This window comes from Malaclemys terrapin, chromosome 1, assembly GCF_027887155.1.
Source record: "Malaclemys terrapin pileata isolate rMalTer1 chromosome 1, rMalTer1.hap1, whole genome shotgun sequence".
Classification (NCBI taxonomy): domain Eukaryota; kingdom Metazoa; phylum Chordata; order Testudines; family Emydidae; genus Malaclemys; species Malaclemys terrapin.
Window position 1 is genome coordinate 50,008,132 of NC_071505.1, and position 17,910 is coordinate 50,026,041.

Consider the following 17,910-nt stretch of genomic DNA (forward strand, 5'->3'; position numbering starts at 1 on the left):
AAAAAGCAGCTTTACAGTACATCCAGCATTGTTACACCAAACAAACCTGTCATTATGAACTTAATGATATTCTTGAGCCATCCACATTAGCACCATTGGTCTTTTATTTATTTCAAATTACTGTTCTTATTTACCTCAGCAGGGCTCTATACAATTACTCCCCAGACTGCTCAGACTCCTATGGGGATGATTTATGTCATCATTCCAGTGTAACGTTTCCCATAATTGTACTGAGTTTAAAAAACATTAGAACCCAAGGGGCTAGACAAGGAGCTATAACATTAGCAGCATGCTCATATAAATCAATTTACTCCCTTGGAGGGGAAAAAATGAAGGAATTTAATGAGATTGCACATGCACTGCAAAGCCAATGTGCAGTTACCATTAAGTGTGTTTAATCAAAAAGTACAGATGTATCACACAGATAAATTCAAAAACAAAAAAAATGCAGGCATCCATTTCTATACAATATTATCTGAACAAAGAGCAAGTGAACTTAGAGCCTACCGTGCCAGAGGATTTTAATGGTCTAATTTTCAGTTTGTTCATCAATTTTATGACTATTTTTACTGCTTGTTACTCACATTGTTTCCTATTTACAAAATCATTTATTATTATTCTTAAAATATAATTCAATTGCTGTCAAAGCCAGTGGTAAAAAAAAATTATGACTAGCATGGCAAGATTGTTTCCAATTACCTTAGATATAATTTATCCTGCCAATCAAAAATTTCTAGATTGGAAAGACTTTAGGGTGTGCATGAAATCTCAGATATTAATCTAAACATTGTACTTTGACCCATATATTCACATGGAACAGAATTTAATCAACTATTTCACAGAAAAAGTTTCTGCTTTTTCCATGCGATTTTAAACTCAGTCTACTTTAAAAATATTATGAATTAATAAGCTTTGACAAATGGTGGATTCCTGTGCAATTATAACATGCCTTAGAGTATATAAAGCACGAGTTCAAAGACCGAGGGTCAGATCCCAATAAATTCTACGTGTCTCCTGCAAGGGACTGACAGGCTGCAATTTCCATCAAAGTTATCAGGAGTTGAGGATTGAGCCCCCGATGACTAATTCTCCCAGAAGCACATTAGTCACCCTGTCCAGAATATCCTATTGCCTTTAGTAAATGGAATTCAGACATCAAAATTAGGAAAGCAGTTACTTGTCTTTATAGGGCTTAATCCTGTGAGGTGGTGACTGTCCTCAATGCCAGCATAACACCTCACAGAAGTGCTCAGGCCTCACAGGATCAAGCCCTTAACTTAAAGGGCATTAGATCAGGTGTGGGTAAACTATAGCCCACGGGCCACATCCGGCCCGCGGGACCATGCTGCCCAGCCCCTGAGCTCCTGGCCCAGGAAGCTTGCCCCCGGCCCCTCCCCTGCTGTCCCCCCTACCCCACAGCCTCAGCTCACCCCGCCACCGGTGCAATGCTCGGTGCGGCGGGCCTGTGAGCTCCTGGGGCAGCGCAGCTGCAGAGCCCAGCCTGACCCGGTCTCTGTGCTGCATGGTGGCAGCGGTGGTACCAGTGCTCCAGGCAGCGCGTTAAGTGGGCACGGAGCAGGCGGGGTTGGATAGAGGGCAGGGGAGTTCAGGGTGGTAGTCGGGGGGGAGTGTGGATAGGGGTCAGAGCGGTCGGGGGGGGATAAGGGTTTGAATGGGGGCAGAGGTCCCAGGGGGGCAGTCAGGAAGGAGGGGGGGTGGATGGGGTGGCAGGGAGCAGTCAGGGGACAGGGAGAAGGGGTGGATGGGGCAGGAGTTCCAGGGGGGCCGTCATGAATGAGAGGAGGGGTTGGATGGGGCGGCAGGGATCTGGGGGCAGTTAGGGGACAGGGAGCAGGGGAATGTAGATGGGGCAGGGGTTCCGGGGGGGGGGGGGCCGTCAGGGAACAGGGGGGGTTGGATGGGGCAGGAGTCCTGGGACAGGGGGGCAGATAGGAGGTGGGGGCCGGGCCACGACCCCCTCCCCTAACCGGTCCTCCATACAATTTCCGAAACCCGAAAACTCTCAGGCCAAAAGGTTTGCCCGCCCTTGCATTAGATGTAGGTATGACATCACTGATTCATAATTATAAAGGGTCCCAACATTTGCAGCAGTCAAGGTCCATCCCACATTTTCAAATATAGTGACCACTCAGAATTAAACTAGTGAGTGAAGGTTGTGGGGGTAGGAAATGGGAAATTTCAGCTTCTTCCTCCTTCCCATTACCTAAAACACCCTCTAATTTTATTCAAAGATGTCTTACAGGTCAATTTCTAATATGCTTAATGCAATGTGCAAGCATAAGATAATCGAATATATTCAGAAAATGGATTATTTGTGGCTCTGTCTGATCTGAGTCTCCAAAGGCAGTGGTGTTTATTATACTGGATGATCTCATTTTGATGTACAGTAGCTGCAACTCTAAGATGCAGCTGTCATTCACTTTAGAATAAATGTAACATAATAAAACCACAACGTAGACACAGAACAGTATATCTTAAAGCACCCTCCTTTGATTTAATCATTGATTGAATTTTTACATAAAAAAGGTACTCATTATGCAATGTACATACTATAAATACTACTACAGTTTTACCTTAGGGATAGATGCAACGTCTATTGCTTTATTAAGCTCTTGCACTGCTTCCTTATGGTGATTCTGTCTTTGGAAAGCTACAGCTAAATGATAATAGGTTTCAAACAGCTGAAATACACAACCAGAATCTCAAATTATTATTGAAGTTTTAGTATTGCCTAGGTTCTGAATATGTTTAGGACCGGTTTTTAATTTGTTTCAAACCAATTAAACTGCCTTTTTACCATTTCTCTTGGGCAATCGTTGTTTCACACATTTGTATTCTAAAATATTTTAAAATTCATTCCCTCAGCTACTCCCTAGGGACTATTTATTTCAGGCTAGATTCTTAGCTTAACTCCATTGAAATAAATGGAGTTATGCCACTTTACGTCAGCTGAAGGTCTGGCCCTTCAATGATTATCTGGAACATTAAAATACATTGCCCAGAAAAGAACTATAATATCATTAATATTTCACATTACAAAATCAGTAGTCCCTCTAATAAGCTACAAGAGAAATATGTTGTATATCACCTAAATTAATTTAAAATACTGCAAACTGAACACAAAACTAAGCAGGCCCCATATTAATAAAATGGCACAGTTGTAAATCTGCAGAGGTAAGAACAGGTGCAAATTTCCTCGCTCCTAAAATTCTGAAAGATGCAGCTGTCTCTAAAGCCTGGCTGAGAAAATAATTTAATCCTCAACCAAACAGCATAACCAACCTGCATTAATTTATTTCAGGTTTCTAAAGACAGGTATTTGTAGTTGCAATGAATAAACATATGTCAGCACCACTGACCGGGCCGTTAAAAGTCTGGTCGGCAGTGCTGCAGGTCTAAGGCAGGCTAGTCCCTACCTGTCCTGGCACCACACTGCGCCCTGGAAGCAGCCAGCAGGTCCAGCTCCTAGGCAGGGGGCCACCAAGCTCCGTGCACTGCCCCTACCCCAAGCACCAGCTCCGCACTCCCACTGGCCCCTCCCACACTCTGAGTCCCTCATTTCTGGACTCACCCTGGAGCCCACACCCCCCGTTAGAGTTCTCACCTCCTCCCTCCCGCACCCCAACGCCCTGCCCCTGCCCCGTGAAAGTGAGTGAGGGTTGGGGAGAGTGAGCCACAAGGGAGGGGGAATGTAGTGAGCAGGGGACGGGGCCTCGGAGAAAGGGTGGGGCTAGGATGTTCGGTTTTGTGCAATTAGAAAGTTGGCAACCCTACAGTGGAGTCAGTAGGAGTTTTACCATTTACTTGAATGGGGTCAGAATTTAATCCTATGAGGGAATATATTACTGCACCTTTTGAAGGCTGTAACCAGCTCTCCCCCAAGTACTCTATCTGATGCACAAAGGGCCCATCCCATCAGATATGTCAACATGGCAGGGATGACATCACTGATAGTAGCATGGCTCTCCACCACTACCTTGTGCTCTCCAGCACAACCATGCATCAATAAGCTAACAGTTCTGCCTCTCTCTTTCATCTGACCAGACAGTGTGCTCTCTCAGCTTCCCTGGCATCTAGTCAGATAAACGTGGGTCAAACATATAATTCAGTTATATGTTCTTAAAATATAATACATTCACATGTTGGTGTTATCCAAATGAAGGCTCCAGTCCTGCAACCAAATCCAGATGAGCTCTTGCACACATGTAGTGCCCTAGTGATATTGAGGGTCCATCCACAAAGATCTGATTGCCGAACTGGAGCCTGCCATTGTATCATTTTGTAAAACAACATTTGTCCAGTACTGTCAATCCTGAATGTTCAAAAGTCATGAGCAAAGTCTCCCAAAATCATGTGATTGAATTCAAAGTCATGAGACTTTTTTTAAATGATTCTTTTTATTTGCCTTCTGGTTATTGAGCTTTTCGGGTTCCCATTTTCTCTGCAAAGGTGACGGTTAGAAACTTTTTTTTTTTAATGAAAGCTGATATTTTCACATAATCACATCACTTCAGAAGCTGGGATTTTAAGAAAGACCATCTATTAGAAGACTTGTAAGAAAATTGCAAGAGCTGACAATCCTGATCGTCACTTGAGAAATATTTTTTAAATTACCAGTTGTGAATAGTAAGGACCAGGCTGAAAGTCTTTAGGAAGTTCCTCTTTGCTCAAAGTTTTCAAGAGTGCTGTATAATGTTCAACAACCTGAAAGCAAAAAACATACATGGCAAAATGACCTAAAGCCAGCATCAGACTCTGGGAGTTTTTGTGAGTCAGAAATGAGAAGCACTGCAGAGTGCAAACGCTGAACTCAGCTCCTCCGGATTCCAGGCTCAACCTCATCTGCCTATGAGAACACATGACAGAGCACAAATAGCCACAAATTAGGGCCACAGCAAAGTTACCATTGTCCTGGGTTACTTGCTGTGGCTGGGATGAAGAACACTTCTTGCTAGTGTCAGAGGGGTAGCCGTGTTAGTCTGGATCTGTAAAAAGCAACAGAGAGTCCTGTGGCACCTTTAAGGCTAACAGATGTATTGGAGCATAAACTGTCGTGGGTGAATGCCCACTTCGTCAGCACTTAGGCCTTGTCTACACTACGAGAGTAGTTCGATTTTACTTAAATCGAATTTTTGGAATCGATATTGCAAAGTCGAACGTGTGTGTCCACACTAAGGACAGTAATTCGACTTTGTGAGTCCACACTAACGGGGAAAGCGTCGACATTGGAAGTGGTGCACTGTGGTCAGCTATCCCACAGTTCCCGGAGTCCCTGCTGCCCATTGGAATTCTGGGTGGAGCCGCAAATGCCTTCTGGGTAAAAAAAAGGTGTCCAGGGTGCTTTTGGGTAACTGTCGTCATCCGTCCATCACTCCCGCCCTCCCTCCCTGAAAGCGCCGGCGGGAAATCAGTTCGCGCACTTTTCTAGTCAGTGACAGCGCGGACGCCACAGCACTGCGAGCATGGAGCCTGCTGCAACCATCACTGCAGTTGTGGCCGCTCTCAACGCCTCGCAACTTATCATACACCTTTCCCTGAGGCAGATGCAGAAAAGTCAGGCGAGGAGGCTACGTCAACGCGGTGATGGCCTGAAGTCTGAGAGTAGCACAGACCTCTCAGAAAGCAGGGGACCCAGCGCCGAGAACATCACGGTGGCAATGGGTCATGTTGATGCCGTCGAAAGGAGATTCTGGGCACGGGAAACAAGCACTGAGTGGTGGGACCGCATAGTGCTGCAGGTCTGGGATGAATCCCAGTGGCTGCGAAACTTTCGCATGCGGAAGGGAACTTTCCTGGAACTTTGTGAGTTGCTGTCCCCTGCCCTGAAGCGCAATGACACCCGGATGCGAGCAGCCCTGACTGTCCAGAAGCGAGTGGCCATAGCCCTGTGGAAGCTTGCAACGCCAGACAGCTACCGGTCAGTCGCGAACCAGTTTGGGGTGGGCAAATCTACCGTGGGGGTTGTTGTGATGCAAGTAGCCAAGGCAATCGTTGATGTACTGCTGCCAAAGGTAGTCACCCTGGGAAACGTGGAGGCGATCATAGATGGCTTCGCAACGATGGGATTCCCAAACTGCGGTGGGGCCATAGATGGAACTCACATCCCTATCCTGGCACCGGAACACCAGGCCAGCCAGTACATTAACAGAAAGGGCTACTTTTCCATGGTGCTGCAAGCACTGGTGGACCACAGGGGACGTTTTACCAACATCTACGTGGGATGGCCGGGCAAGGTTCATGACGCTCGTGTTTTCAGGAACTCTGGTCTGTTTAGACGGCTGCAGCAAGGTATTTACTTCCCGGACCACAAAATAACTCTTGGGGATGTGGAGATGCCTATAGTCATCCTCGGGGACCCAGCCTACCCGCTAATGCCCTGGCTCATGAAGCCCTATACTGGCGCCCTGGACACTGAAAAAGAACTCTTCAACTACCGGCTGAGCAAGTGCAGAATGGTGGTGGAGTGTGCTTTTGGCCATCTCAAGGGGAGATGGAGAAGCTTACTGACTCGCTGTGATCTCAGCGAAACCAATATCCCCATTGTTATTGCAGCTTGCTGTGTGCTCCACAATCTCTGTGAGAGCAAGGGGGAGACCTTTATGGCGGGGTGGGAGGTTGAGGAAAATAGCCTGGCTGCTGATTACTCACAGCCAGACAGCCGGGCGATTAGAAGAGACCAGCGGGAAGCGCTGTGCATCCGGAAGGCTTTGAAAGCAAAGTTCCTGAGTGAGCAGGGTAACCTGTGACTTTAAAGTTTGTGTATTGAGAAGCTAAACCTGCCCCCGTTTCTTTGCCCAGTTAATGTTGACTATCCTATCCAGTTACATACCCCCTTCACCCCACTTCCAACACACGTTTCAAAATAAAAATAGTTCTACTTTGTTAAAGCACACCGTTTTCTTTAATACTGTATTCGCGGGAATTTTTTAAAACTGGGACGCAGACTGTGGTGCGGAGCGGGTGTACTGTAGTGGCGCGAATGCAGCTTCTAAACTCAAGGATTGACAGGCTCCGCTGCGGTGGGATGGTTGTTTCAACGGAGCCTGTCACCCCTCCTGATAGGGACTGTGTGTATGGGGGGGGTCTATGTGACTTTGTGGCAGGGGGAGGACGGTTACAGATCCCCTGCTGTGTGGCTCTGTGATCCTGCCTAAGGACCGCCGCTTAAGATCTGTAACTGCCCTCCCCTGCCACAAAGTCACAGAGCAACCCACCCCCCACCACATAACATGAAAACAACCTCCCAGACTAACCAGGGTAACTAGTCACTGCATCACTGCACTATGTATGTGCCCTGCTGCTGTGCCTGCCCCCGACTATATACCCTGCCAAAGGTGACTGTCCTGTCGAATTACCAACCCCCTATCCCCCCCTCCTCCAAAAGAACATGATGGAAACAGTAGTTAACAGAAACGTATTTTTTATTATCAACCAAACATGGAACTGGGAAAGTGAAACTTGGACGGGGGCTTGTGTCAGGCGGGAAGGAAAGAACTTGTCAAATTTTGGGGAATGAGAGCCTTCTGCTGCTCGAGCTCTCTGCAGGGGTGGAGTGAGAGTTAGCAGGGACTCTGCCGCCTCTCCTTCTGTGCACTTTGGGTGAGGGGAGTATGGGACTTGGTGGCGGGGGAGGGCGGTTAGAGATGGACTGCAGCGGGGCTCTGTCCTCCTGCCTCCGTTCCTGCAGAACATCCACAAGGCGCCGGAGCGTGTCCGTTTGCTCCCTCATTAGTCCAAGCAGGGTTTGAGTCGCCTGCTGGTCTTCCTGACGCCACCTCTCCTCCCGATCCATGTTGGCTTGGTGCATTCGGGTCAAGTTCTCCCGCCACTGGGTCTGCTGTGCTGCCTGGGCTCTGGAGCAGGCTATAAGCTCCGAGAACATGTCCTCCCGTGTCCTCTTCTTCTTATGCCTAATCCGCGCTAGCCTCTGGGAGTGTGATGACAGGCTAGGTTGTGAGACAGTCGCAGATGGGGCTGTGGGAATGGGAAAAAGGGAGTGAATTCCTCAGAAAGATAAATGTAGTTGTGAACAAAGAACATAGTCTTTCTCTGTTAACAAGACCATGCACAGCACCTATCACATGCGCACTCAGCACAAGGTCGAATTCTCGGCCTTCGCATTCAGTGCCTGGGGTCTTCTACAGCACATTTGAGAAGCCTCTCAGGAGAACGGAATTTCTGTTGCAGGCAGACATGGTAAGCCGTAGACTTGTGGCAGCTTAAAACTTTAATATTAGCAATGGCCTCATTTCACATTGAAATCAATGTCGGTCCCTGCTGCCAGCAATTCGGCAAGCAGGAAGTCTGCTCCTGTCCCACACCCTCGCGGCTGTCCCCGGGAACGATCCCTTTCGGCTGCCCCTCTCCCGCCTCCACCGCGTGGCTGCAAACCAGCGGTTACAGTTCTGTAAAGGAACGGCAAAGCAGTCCCAACACTAACATTCCCCTACCTCATTCAAAGCAGGTCATCATGAGCGACATCACCCTCATGAGGATCTCTGACAGCGAGAAAGAGAGAATGCTCCGGGAAAGCCTGCAAAGACCAGGGCCGTATGCCGCCATGCTGTGCAGAGCAATGATTCCAGAGTACTTGATAGTCTCGTGGCGTGGCAACGTGTCCTACTACGGAGGACCCAATAAGGCCGCTCTCCCCAAGAACCTAATGCAGCGGATTTCCAATTACCTCCAGGAGAGCTTCCTCGAGATGTCACAGGAGGATTTCTGCTCCATCCCCGGACATATAGACCGCATTTTACTGTAGCTGCTGTAGCAGTGACTAACCAGTAGAGCGGCTTGGGCAGGACAATCATGCAAAACCGGACATTGCTAGATTTTTTTTCAATAGTTGCACTGCCCATGACTGAACCGTTAAGCTAATCAAACTAATCATGAGAAACCCATTTTTTAAATTGTTAATATTCCTGTTCTGTTACAAATAAATGTTTAGATTTTTACAACACTTACTGGCTGATCCTTCCCCAGATTCTGTGTCCGGGGTAACGGCTGGGGAGGGTTGGTAGGGGATCTCTGTAAGGGTGATGAAGAGATCCTGGCTGTCGGGGAAATCAGCGTTGTGAGCGCTGTCGACTGCCTCGTCCTCCTCATCTCCTTCCTCATCTTCCCCGTCCGCTAACATGTCCGAGGATCCAGCCGTGGACACTATCCCATCCTCAGAGTCCACGGTCACTGGTGGGGTAGTGGTGGCGGCCGCACCGAGGATGGAATGCAGTGCCTCGTAGAAACGGGATGTCTGGGGATGGGATCCGGAGCGTCCGTTTGCCTCTTTGGTCTTCTGGTAGCCTTGTCTCAGCTCCTTGATTTTCACGCGGCACTGCGTTACATCCCGGCTGTATCCTCTCTCTGCCATGTCTTTAGAGATCTTCTCGTAGATCTTTGCATTCCGTCTTTTGGATCGCAGCTCGGAAAGCACGGACTCATCGCCCCACACAGCGATGAGATCCAAGACTTCCCGATCAGTCCATGCTGGGGCCCTCTTTCTATTCTGAGATTGCACGGCCATCACTGCTGGAGAGCTCTGCATCGTTGCCAGTGCTGCTGAGCTCGCCACGATGTCCAGACAGGAAATGAGATTCAAACTGGCCAGACAGGAAAAGGAATTCAAATTCAAATTTTCCCGGGGCTTTTCCTGTGTGGCAGTTCAGAGCATCCGAGCTCGTACTGCTGTCCAGAGCGTCAACAGAGTGGTGCACTGTGGGATAGCTCCCGGAGCTATTAGCGTCGATTTCCATCCACACCTAGCCTAATTCGACATGGCCATGTCGAATTTAGCGCTACTCCCCTCGTCGGGGAGGAGTACAGAAGTCGAATTAAAGAGACCTCTATGTCGAACTAAATACCTTCGCGGTGTGGACGGGTGCAGGGTTAATTCGATGTAACGGCGCTAACTTCGACATAAACGCCTAGTGTAGACCAGGCCTAAGTCTTAAAGGTGCCACAGGACTCTCTGTTACTTCTTGCTAGTTAACTGAGTCAGCATATCTAATGTGAATAAGACCCCCCTTCCCAACGAGGGTCTCCCATCCCTGCCCCGACCCAGCCGGGGATTGCTTAGTCTTGGGAGGGGGTCCCCATCCCGCCCGGCCCCTGCCCAGCGCCCCGTGGCGGAGTCACCTCGCTCCAGCGCATGGCCCGCTCGCAGGCTACCGCGGAGCGCAGTTGCGCCTCGGCCCGCGCCCGCGCCCGGGTTAGGACCGCCGCCGCCGCCGAGGAAGAGGGGAAGGAAAGGGCGGGGCTCGAGGCGGGGACTTGCGGGAGGCAGTAGGGCCTGGCCGAGGCCATGGACGGCCGGACGTGGGCCACGGGCCACGCGGAGCTCCGAGCTGCGCCAGGCGGCCCGCTGCGCTGGGGACAATAGGCCGCGTTTCCATGGCACCGGGAGGGCGGGGCCGCAGGGGGTGAGAGCTGAGGCTGGGCCCTGGGAGCGTTTCACCCCGAATCTGCCCCGCAGCCTGCTCCTCTGCCCGGGCCCCCGGCGCCAGGCCGCTCCCCGCTGCAAGGCGCTGGCCGGGGCAGCCTGTCCAGTACCCCTGCCGGACGGGTAGGTGGGTGGGTTTGTTGCTGACTGGAGGATGACGCTAGTTTCCTTCCTTCGGCTCGGGGTGGGAGGGGGAGCCTTTTCCCCCCAGGACAGAGTCACTTTATCTCCTCGGGAAGGCAGCTGCACAGGCCGATCGTCTCAATCACAGCTGGCTTGATCCCTGCGCCCCCGCTCACTTCCCGCTGAGCTTTGTGATCTGCCTTGTCCACAGCGGGGCGTAAATATCCAAATGTTGTTGTTAACCCCCTTCGTCTCTTCCTCTCCCCCCCCCCCCCCCAATCACTGAAACCATCCTTCCCTGAAGGGCAGGGAGTATTGACTGAATAAGGAGTGCAGGACTGGGTCCCAGGTACTTATAAACCATCGTTAATAGGGTATATTGCTATGCAATAATGAGTACCCCACATAATCCAAACTCATTCTTTCTAAATCTTCGCAAAAAAATTATTGGAATATATTTGATATTGACTGACTCTCCTTGCTGTTATTTATCAGCAGGCTTTGGCTGGCCATTTCCTAAATTTCCATAACTGTCTCATCCCACAAACCCAAACATCCTTGCCCTGCCCCTTACGCCAAGGACCGCCCCTTCTCTGAGGCCACGCCCCTCACTCCATTTCCACCTTCCTTCCCCCACTCGCTCTCACTTTCACCAGGCTGGGGCAAGAGTGCATGCTCTGGGAGGGAGTTTGGTTTGGGGCTGGGGCATGAGGGGGGTTCAGGATATGTGCTCTGGGAGGGACTTTGGATGCAGGCTCTGGGCTGGGACAGGGGGTTGGAGTGCAGGAGAGGGTGAGGGGTGCAGGCTTCAGCCAGGCAGCACTTACCTCGGGCGGCTCCCGAAAGCAACCGACACATCCTTCTGGCAGTAGTTCCTAGGTGGGGAGCCATGGGGTCTTCGCGTGCTGCCCCTGCCCACTGGCGCTGCCCCCGCAGCTCCCATTGGCTGCAGTTCCAACGAGAGCTGCAGAGTCAGGCCTGCCCCCCCAGGACGTGCAGGCCACTTCCGGGAGCGATGTGGGGCCACGGCAGGCAGAGAGCCTGGCTTAGCGCTGCTGCAATGCTGGAATTTTAACATTTTGAAATCTCCTGGATTGGCTGCAGCAGGAGATAGAGTCCGATTCCGGGAGACTCCTGGCAAAACCGGGAAGGTTGGCAACCCTATTACTACCACATTCCAGTGAAGAAATGGAGAATTAAGCTGTTATTCTGAAGGTTTATCTATGTTCCATCATTACTTCTCAGCCTAATAAATAACCAGCATGAAGAAAATGAGTTGGTATGCACAGTTCCCTTAGAAGAATTTCATCTATCATTGTGCATTATTACATTAAAATGTTTTTAATTTGTTCAGTTGAACTATTACATGGATATTCTACTTTATTTTGTTATACGAGCAATAACAGGCTGTGGGTGTGGTCTGAGCTAGTGGTGAGAGTCAGAGCCAAGAGTTGGAGTCTGAAGTCAACAACCAGAAGCCAGTAACAACAGCCAAGGGTCAGAGGTGGAATCAGGAGCAGAATAGGAATGAAGTAGAAGTAAGGCTGGAGTAAGGCAGGCATAGGAGTAATCACAGCTGCAGGCATAAGCATTGAGCAGCAGCCAGTAACTTGTTGCTGCTGGGCTTAAGAGAACACCTGAGAGCTAGCTGTAGGACTTCATTTAACAATAGGTGTGTAGTACCTTTGAAAATCCCTCTAGGTGTCTGTCTACATCTTTAGGTGCCTAAATACCTTTACAAATTTGGCCTTAGGTGTGCAGGGTGCTTGAGAATTATCAGTGCTTAGAGCTGAGGATCACACTTCATCTTACTTGTATATGCATATGTCAGAATTGGTCCTTGTGGACCTGACAATGAGCATGGTGATGGGTTGGAAAAGATTCTCATCTGATCTGCTTCAGGAAGGTTTTTTCTAAAAACTACAAGTCAGCTGCCAGTGTGTCGTGGGATAGTGTTTCTCCACATGTTTCAATCTCTTTTCAGTGGCTTCAATTTTCCATCAAATTCATTCACTTAATAAGAATGTGATCCAACTCTGATGTCTGGACCACCAACATTTCTCTTCTAGAATGTTTTGCATCTTCTCTCATTTGGCCTTTAACTCCTGCAATAAGTTTATCGCTTGGTCTTATTGAGAAGTGGCAGGCTGACTCCGCTCAGTCACCTTGCTGCTTAGCTATTGGGGTGTTCCTTAGAAAGAAACCTGAAAAACACGATTTCTTCAATCACTTCTCTGCATGATTAAGTTGTTCATAGTTTTATATGCCATGAATGTTACAAATGAGTTTAAAAATGTGGCCGAATAAGATTGTCTTTTAAATTGTTTGTAGGCATTTCCTTAAACTGTGACTGTCTCAGCTGATTTTGTAGCTACCTCTTTTCTCCTTATATCCCATCATGCTTTCTAAAGAACTGGTACAATATTAATAATCCTTATGAAAAAAGGTAATGTACATGTGTATTGGCTGCTTTTCAAGTGTAGGTATCTTGGCCATTTTCATTTTTCAAAATATCAAAGTTCACATGTGGCATTTCTCACAGCAGGATCTGAGCTCCTTCCCAAACATTTTAAAATTAAATCCATTTATAAGTTACATAAACATGGGTGCAGCATTTGAGAATGTGCCCTTGTGCTTATTGAGTTTTAGGCATACAGTTCTGGGATGGCTTAGCCTTTTTATGTTTTTATTTTTATACATATGTATTTGAATTTGTGCCTCAGTATTATACACATACCATTAGTTGGTCTGGATAATTTAGATCTTAAATGTCACAAAATTAATGGAAATGAGCAGAACTATCCATTAGCTGATTTGTTTTACATTTCCACATTAGCTATTGACACATTAGCTATTGACACTTGTGCCCAAAATCACAAAGGGGCTTAGGAATTGCAGTGCATAACTTTTTGGCACCTAGCCACCCAGTGGAATCCACAAACCCTGATTTAGGTGACTAGGCTCTCTGAGTAATGAATCACAGAATATCAGGGTTGGAAGGGACCTCAGGAGGTCATCTAGTCCAACCCTCTGCTCAAAGCAGGACCAATCCCCAGAAAGATTTTTACCCCAGATCCCTAAATGGCCCCCTCAAGGATTGAACTCACAACCCTGGGTTTAGCAGGCCAATGCTCAAACCACTAATGCCTGGGAAAAGATAGACAACTAATAACACTGCTCTACAGCCAAAATGCTTCTGAAATAAATGTAGTCAAACTTTACTAATTCTGGGTCATCGAGAACGAAAATGATGCTTAAAATTGTTGATTGGCTCTAGTTTTCAAGATATGCTATTGGGTCAGTATATACGACCCTTGACTTGGGAATGGCGGAGGATAAGTGAGTTATAAAGGGAAGGGATCTCAATTTAAACCAGAAATGACTAAAATGCATCTTTGACTGGATCTATGAATAAATCTATGACTGGGTTTGGACAGTACTTGCTTTTTAGGCAAAACAATGAATGATGCAATCTGAAGCTGGTATTGCATCATACATGATATGAATTGCATCATGTTATTCCTAGAAGTCATGGATGATGCAATCATAACGAAGCTTACATCACTCTGCTGAACAAATTGCCCTATATCAGCTCTAGAAATCATACAGTGTCGTGCTCTCTTATTTGTCAGTGTTTGATTTTGCAAAGGGACACATTTCTGTTTAGCCAAAGTGAGCAGAGATGCCTCGTACTTGTGTGAACAGTGCAGATAACTTCTGCTATGTTTGTGGTGAAATGACTTTTGCATCACAAAAGCGCAGTATAACCACTATGGTTAAGAAAGCCTATCTATCTAAGAAAGCCTTTATTTTGGCTGCAAAATTGGAGATCAGGACAAGAGGTGGGCCCCACACATATGCTGCAACACTTGTGCAACAAATCTTCGCCAGTGGTTGAACAGGAAAAGGAAATCTATGCCTTTTGCAATGCCAATGATTTGAGAGAGCCAACAGATCATACCAGCAATTGTTACTTCTGCATGGTGCCTCCAGCTGGGAAAGGTGTGTCAAAGAAGAAAAAGTGGACTGAGCATTATCCAAACATTCCATCAGCTATACGCCCAGTACCCCACGGAGAAGGACTGCTGGTTCCTGATGCACCAGAATCATTCTCACTTAAGTCAGATGAGGAAGAGGATGAAACTTCTGGTCCTGAACCATCAATGTCACAGGACCCACATTTTCTCCCATCCTCCTCCTCTGAAACACACCTCATAACACAAGGTGAACTGAATGACCTTGTCAGGAATTTGGAACTACCCAAGAGTAAGGCAGAGCTGTTGGGCTCCAGACTATAGCAGTGGAATCTCCTGGCAGGTGATGTTAGGATTTCCATGTTCCGTGACCGTCAAAAGGATCTTGTCCCATTCTTCTTCATGGAAGGTGATCTTGTAGCCTGCAACAACATCGATGGTGTGATGGCAGCCCTCAACATCATTCACAATCCAGATGAGTGGAGACTGTTCATTGATTCATCGAAGACGAGTCTTAAAGCTGTTTTACTGCATAATGGCAATGTTTTGCCATCAATTCCAGTTGGTCATGCAGTCCATATGAAGGAAACCTATGACAACATGAAACAACTTTTAAGGTGCATAAACTATGACCAACATCAGTGGCAGCTTTGTGGCGATTTGCAGGTTGTTGCTCTCTTGCTTGGTCTGCAGACTGGATACACAAAGTACTGCTGTTTTCTCTGCGAATGGGATAGTCGTGCAAGAGATTCCCACTACATCAAGAAAGATTGGCCACTCCAACAGTCATTGGAGCCTGGGAGGAAAAGTGTTCAGCATCCACCACTTGTTGAATCAAGGAAGATTTTGTTACCACTCTTACACATCAAGCTGGGTCTGATGAAGAAGTTTGTCAAGGCCATTGACAAAACACAAGCAGCTTTCAAGTACCTCCGTGGAAAATTTCCAAGGTTAAGTGAAGCTAAGATAAAGGAAGGTGTCTTTGTTGGTCCTCAGATCGTGAACTTCTTCGACATGATGCATTTAACCATGCACTGCGTGGCAAGGGAAAGACGGCATGGAAAGCCTTCCAGTTTGTGGCAATAAATTTTCTTGGAAACAACAAGGCAGACAACTACAGGTTGTTGGTGGAAAACCTCCTCAAGGCATACAAAAGCCTTGGTTGCAACATGTCACTAAAGATACATTTTTTGCACTCACATCTAGATTTTTTTCCACCGAACTGCGGAGCAGTGAGCGACGAGCACGGCGAGGGATTTCACCAGGACATTGCAACAATGGAGAAACACTATCAGGGCAAATGGAGTCCATCAACGCTTGCAGACTATTGCTGGACAGTGACAAGAGATGCTCCATTTAATGAATACAAGAGACAAGCCAAGAAGCGCCGAGTAGACACTGAATAGGAATAAACTATGTACATAATAGTTTTTTGCCTTTTGTTTCATTGTATGTGTGTATATATATCTCCTCAATATATGTTCCATTCTATATGCATCCAAAGAAGTGGGCTGTAGTCCACGAAAGCTTATGCTCTAATAAATTTGTTAGTCTCTAAGGTGCCACAAGTACTCCTGTTCTTTTTATTTATATAACCCTTTTGCTGATTTTTAAAGTGTTACATAAACAGGACAGGTGAAATAGTATCATGTAAAGCAACCATAAACAAACGAAAAGACCTAGGTTTACAATTTATGATTAAAACTCTACTATCTACACAATATACATAGACATAAAATGTAAAAACTTAAATATCTTAGAAACAGTAGCCAGTTGTTTTAATTGTCATATTTGAATTCAGCACATCAAAATACATAATAAATAACACATTTTATCTCTGAAGCAGACGACGTCTCAAAAATTGTAGACCAGTGTAATGGGATCCATAAAAGCCAACACATTAGGTAGGAACTGCCTAAGATAGCCAATAGCAGATGCCAAGGAGAGGGGTGGTGTTTCCTCAGCCCTGCCTTTCCCAGGGAGGTAGGAACTTAAATCTGGGTGAGAGGGAGGCACATATCTTTGCTTGAAATCCACAGCCAAGAACCCTCCCCTGAATCAGTCCCCTAAGCTGTTTCTTGTAAGAATGGTGGTGGTGCATGCAAAGCCCTGCACAAAGTGGCCAGGAATTGGCAGCTTCCCTTATAACTTTTACCCCAGTAGTTAAGGCACTAATGTGGGATGTTGGGAGACCCTGGTTACCCCTCCCCTGCAACCAGAAGGGATTTGAACGTGGGTTTCCTCCTCATGAGAGTGCCCTGACTACAGGGAGATGGGATCTTCTGATATGGGTGCCTCTCAACTTTTCCTCTTTAAGTTATTGCACTTTGTATAAATAATTAAATATGCATTTGGCCAAAGAGGATGATTCTATAGTCCAGTGGTAAAGGGATTCAGCTGAGAGATGGGAAAGTGATGTTCAATTCCCTTCTCATCAGGCAGCAAGGGAATTTGAACTTGGGTCTCCCACCTCCCAGGTGAATGCCCTAACTATTGAGCTAGAGATTATAAAGAAGGCAGCTGCTGCTGCCTCCTCCCCCACCAGCTGTTTTGTATGGAGTTAGGCAGGTGTGCTTTTAAAATGTCTACCAGATCAGGAACACCTTGGTTTAAGCATCCCACTGGGGCTTAGGTGTGAGACAGGCACCCAGGCCTCTATACCAAGTCATTGTGTGCATGCCCAGTGGCAGAAACTTAGCAGCTAGGGGAATTTTACAGCAAAAATTTAGGCACTAAGAGATTTTGGGCACCTCTAGAGTTAGACAGCAGGAGTTTTGAGGTGCTCGGTGGTACCTAAATTTGGGGGATTTCAGTGCCTAAAGTGTGAGGAATGCACCTAAGTCCTTGTGTGGATCTGGGTCTTAGTCACAAACATCTCAAAATTACTTTATTTACATGGTTCTGTCTCCAGCATGAACACACACATAGATCAATATCTCTTTAAAATCAGGGAACCAAGATGTTAGAATATGTGGAGATACTGCTTCTCCAGTGTTTTCTAGCATCTCCCCTCTCCTTCCTGGCAGCATAGTGTAATTATGTGTGGTACTGCCATTGGTTCCCCAAAAAGCAGCTACATACTTTTATCTACTTTGTAGGGGATAATTTCTCAGGCAAGTAAGTTTCATTTTCCTGTTTCGGATGGTTAATTGTATATCTTGGTGCAGAGTTGACCGGTTCAGCCCTGTCTTGGCTGAAAGTATAATCCTGTTTTTGTTATTAGTTTGTGATGCTCTCACATGACCTGGTTACAAAAATCATGTGTCAAGCATGCTTGTGCAGCCACACTCACCTGACTAATTGTGTTTGTATCAGTGCAATTAGGGACAATGTAGGTGGCTGTTCCATATTGTCTAA

At 47.1% G+C, this 17,910-nt stretch overlaps 1 protein-coding gene across 4 annotated transcripts in view; it reads right to left on the reverse strand.

Annotated features, from left to right (window-relative positions):
• The window catches only part of LOC128834877 (uncharacterized), a 145,981-nt gene extending 135,274 nt beyond the window's left edge, over window positions 1-10,707 (reverse strand). For all 4 annotated transcript variants that reach the window (XM_054024060.1, XM_054024045.1, XM_054024052.1 and 1 more), the window contains exons 1-3: window positions 10,153-10,707; window positions 4,636-4,725; window positions 2,595-2,702 (exon numbers count right to left, since the gene is read on the reverse strand). In XM_054024060.1, coding sequence (XP_053880035.1) covers window positions 2,595-2,702; window positions 4,636-4,725; window positions 10,153-10,320 — 366 coding nt within the window. In that variant the 5' untranslated portion in view covers window positions 10,321-10,707. The remainder of the gene's footprint in view (window positions 1-2,594; window positions 2,703-4,635; window positions 4,726-10,152) is intronic.
• Between the last annotated feature and the right edge of the window lie 7,203 nt (window positions 10,708-17,910).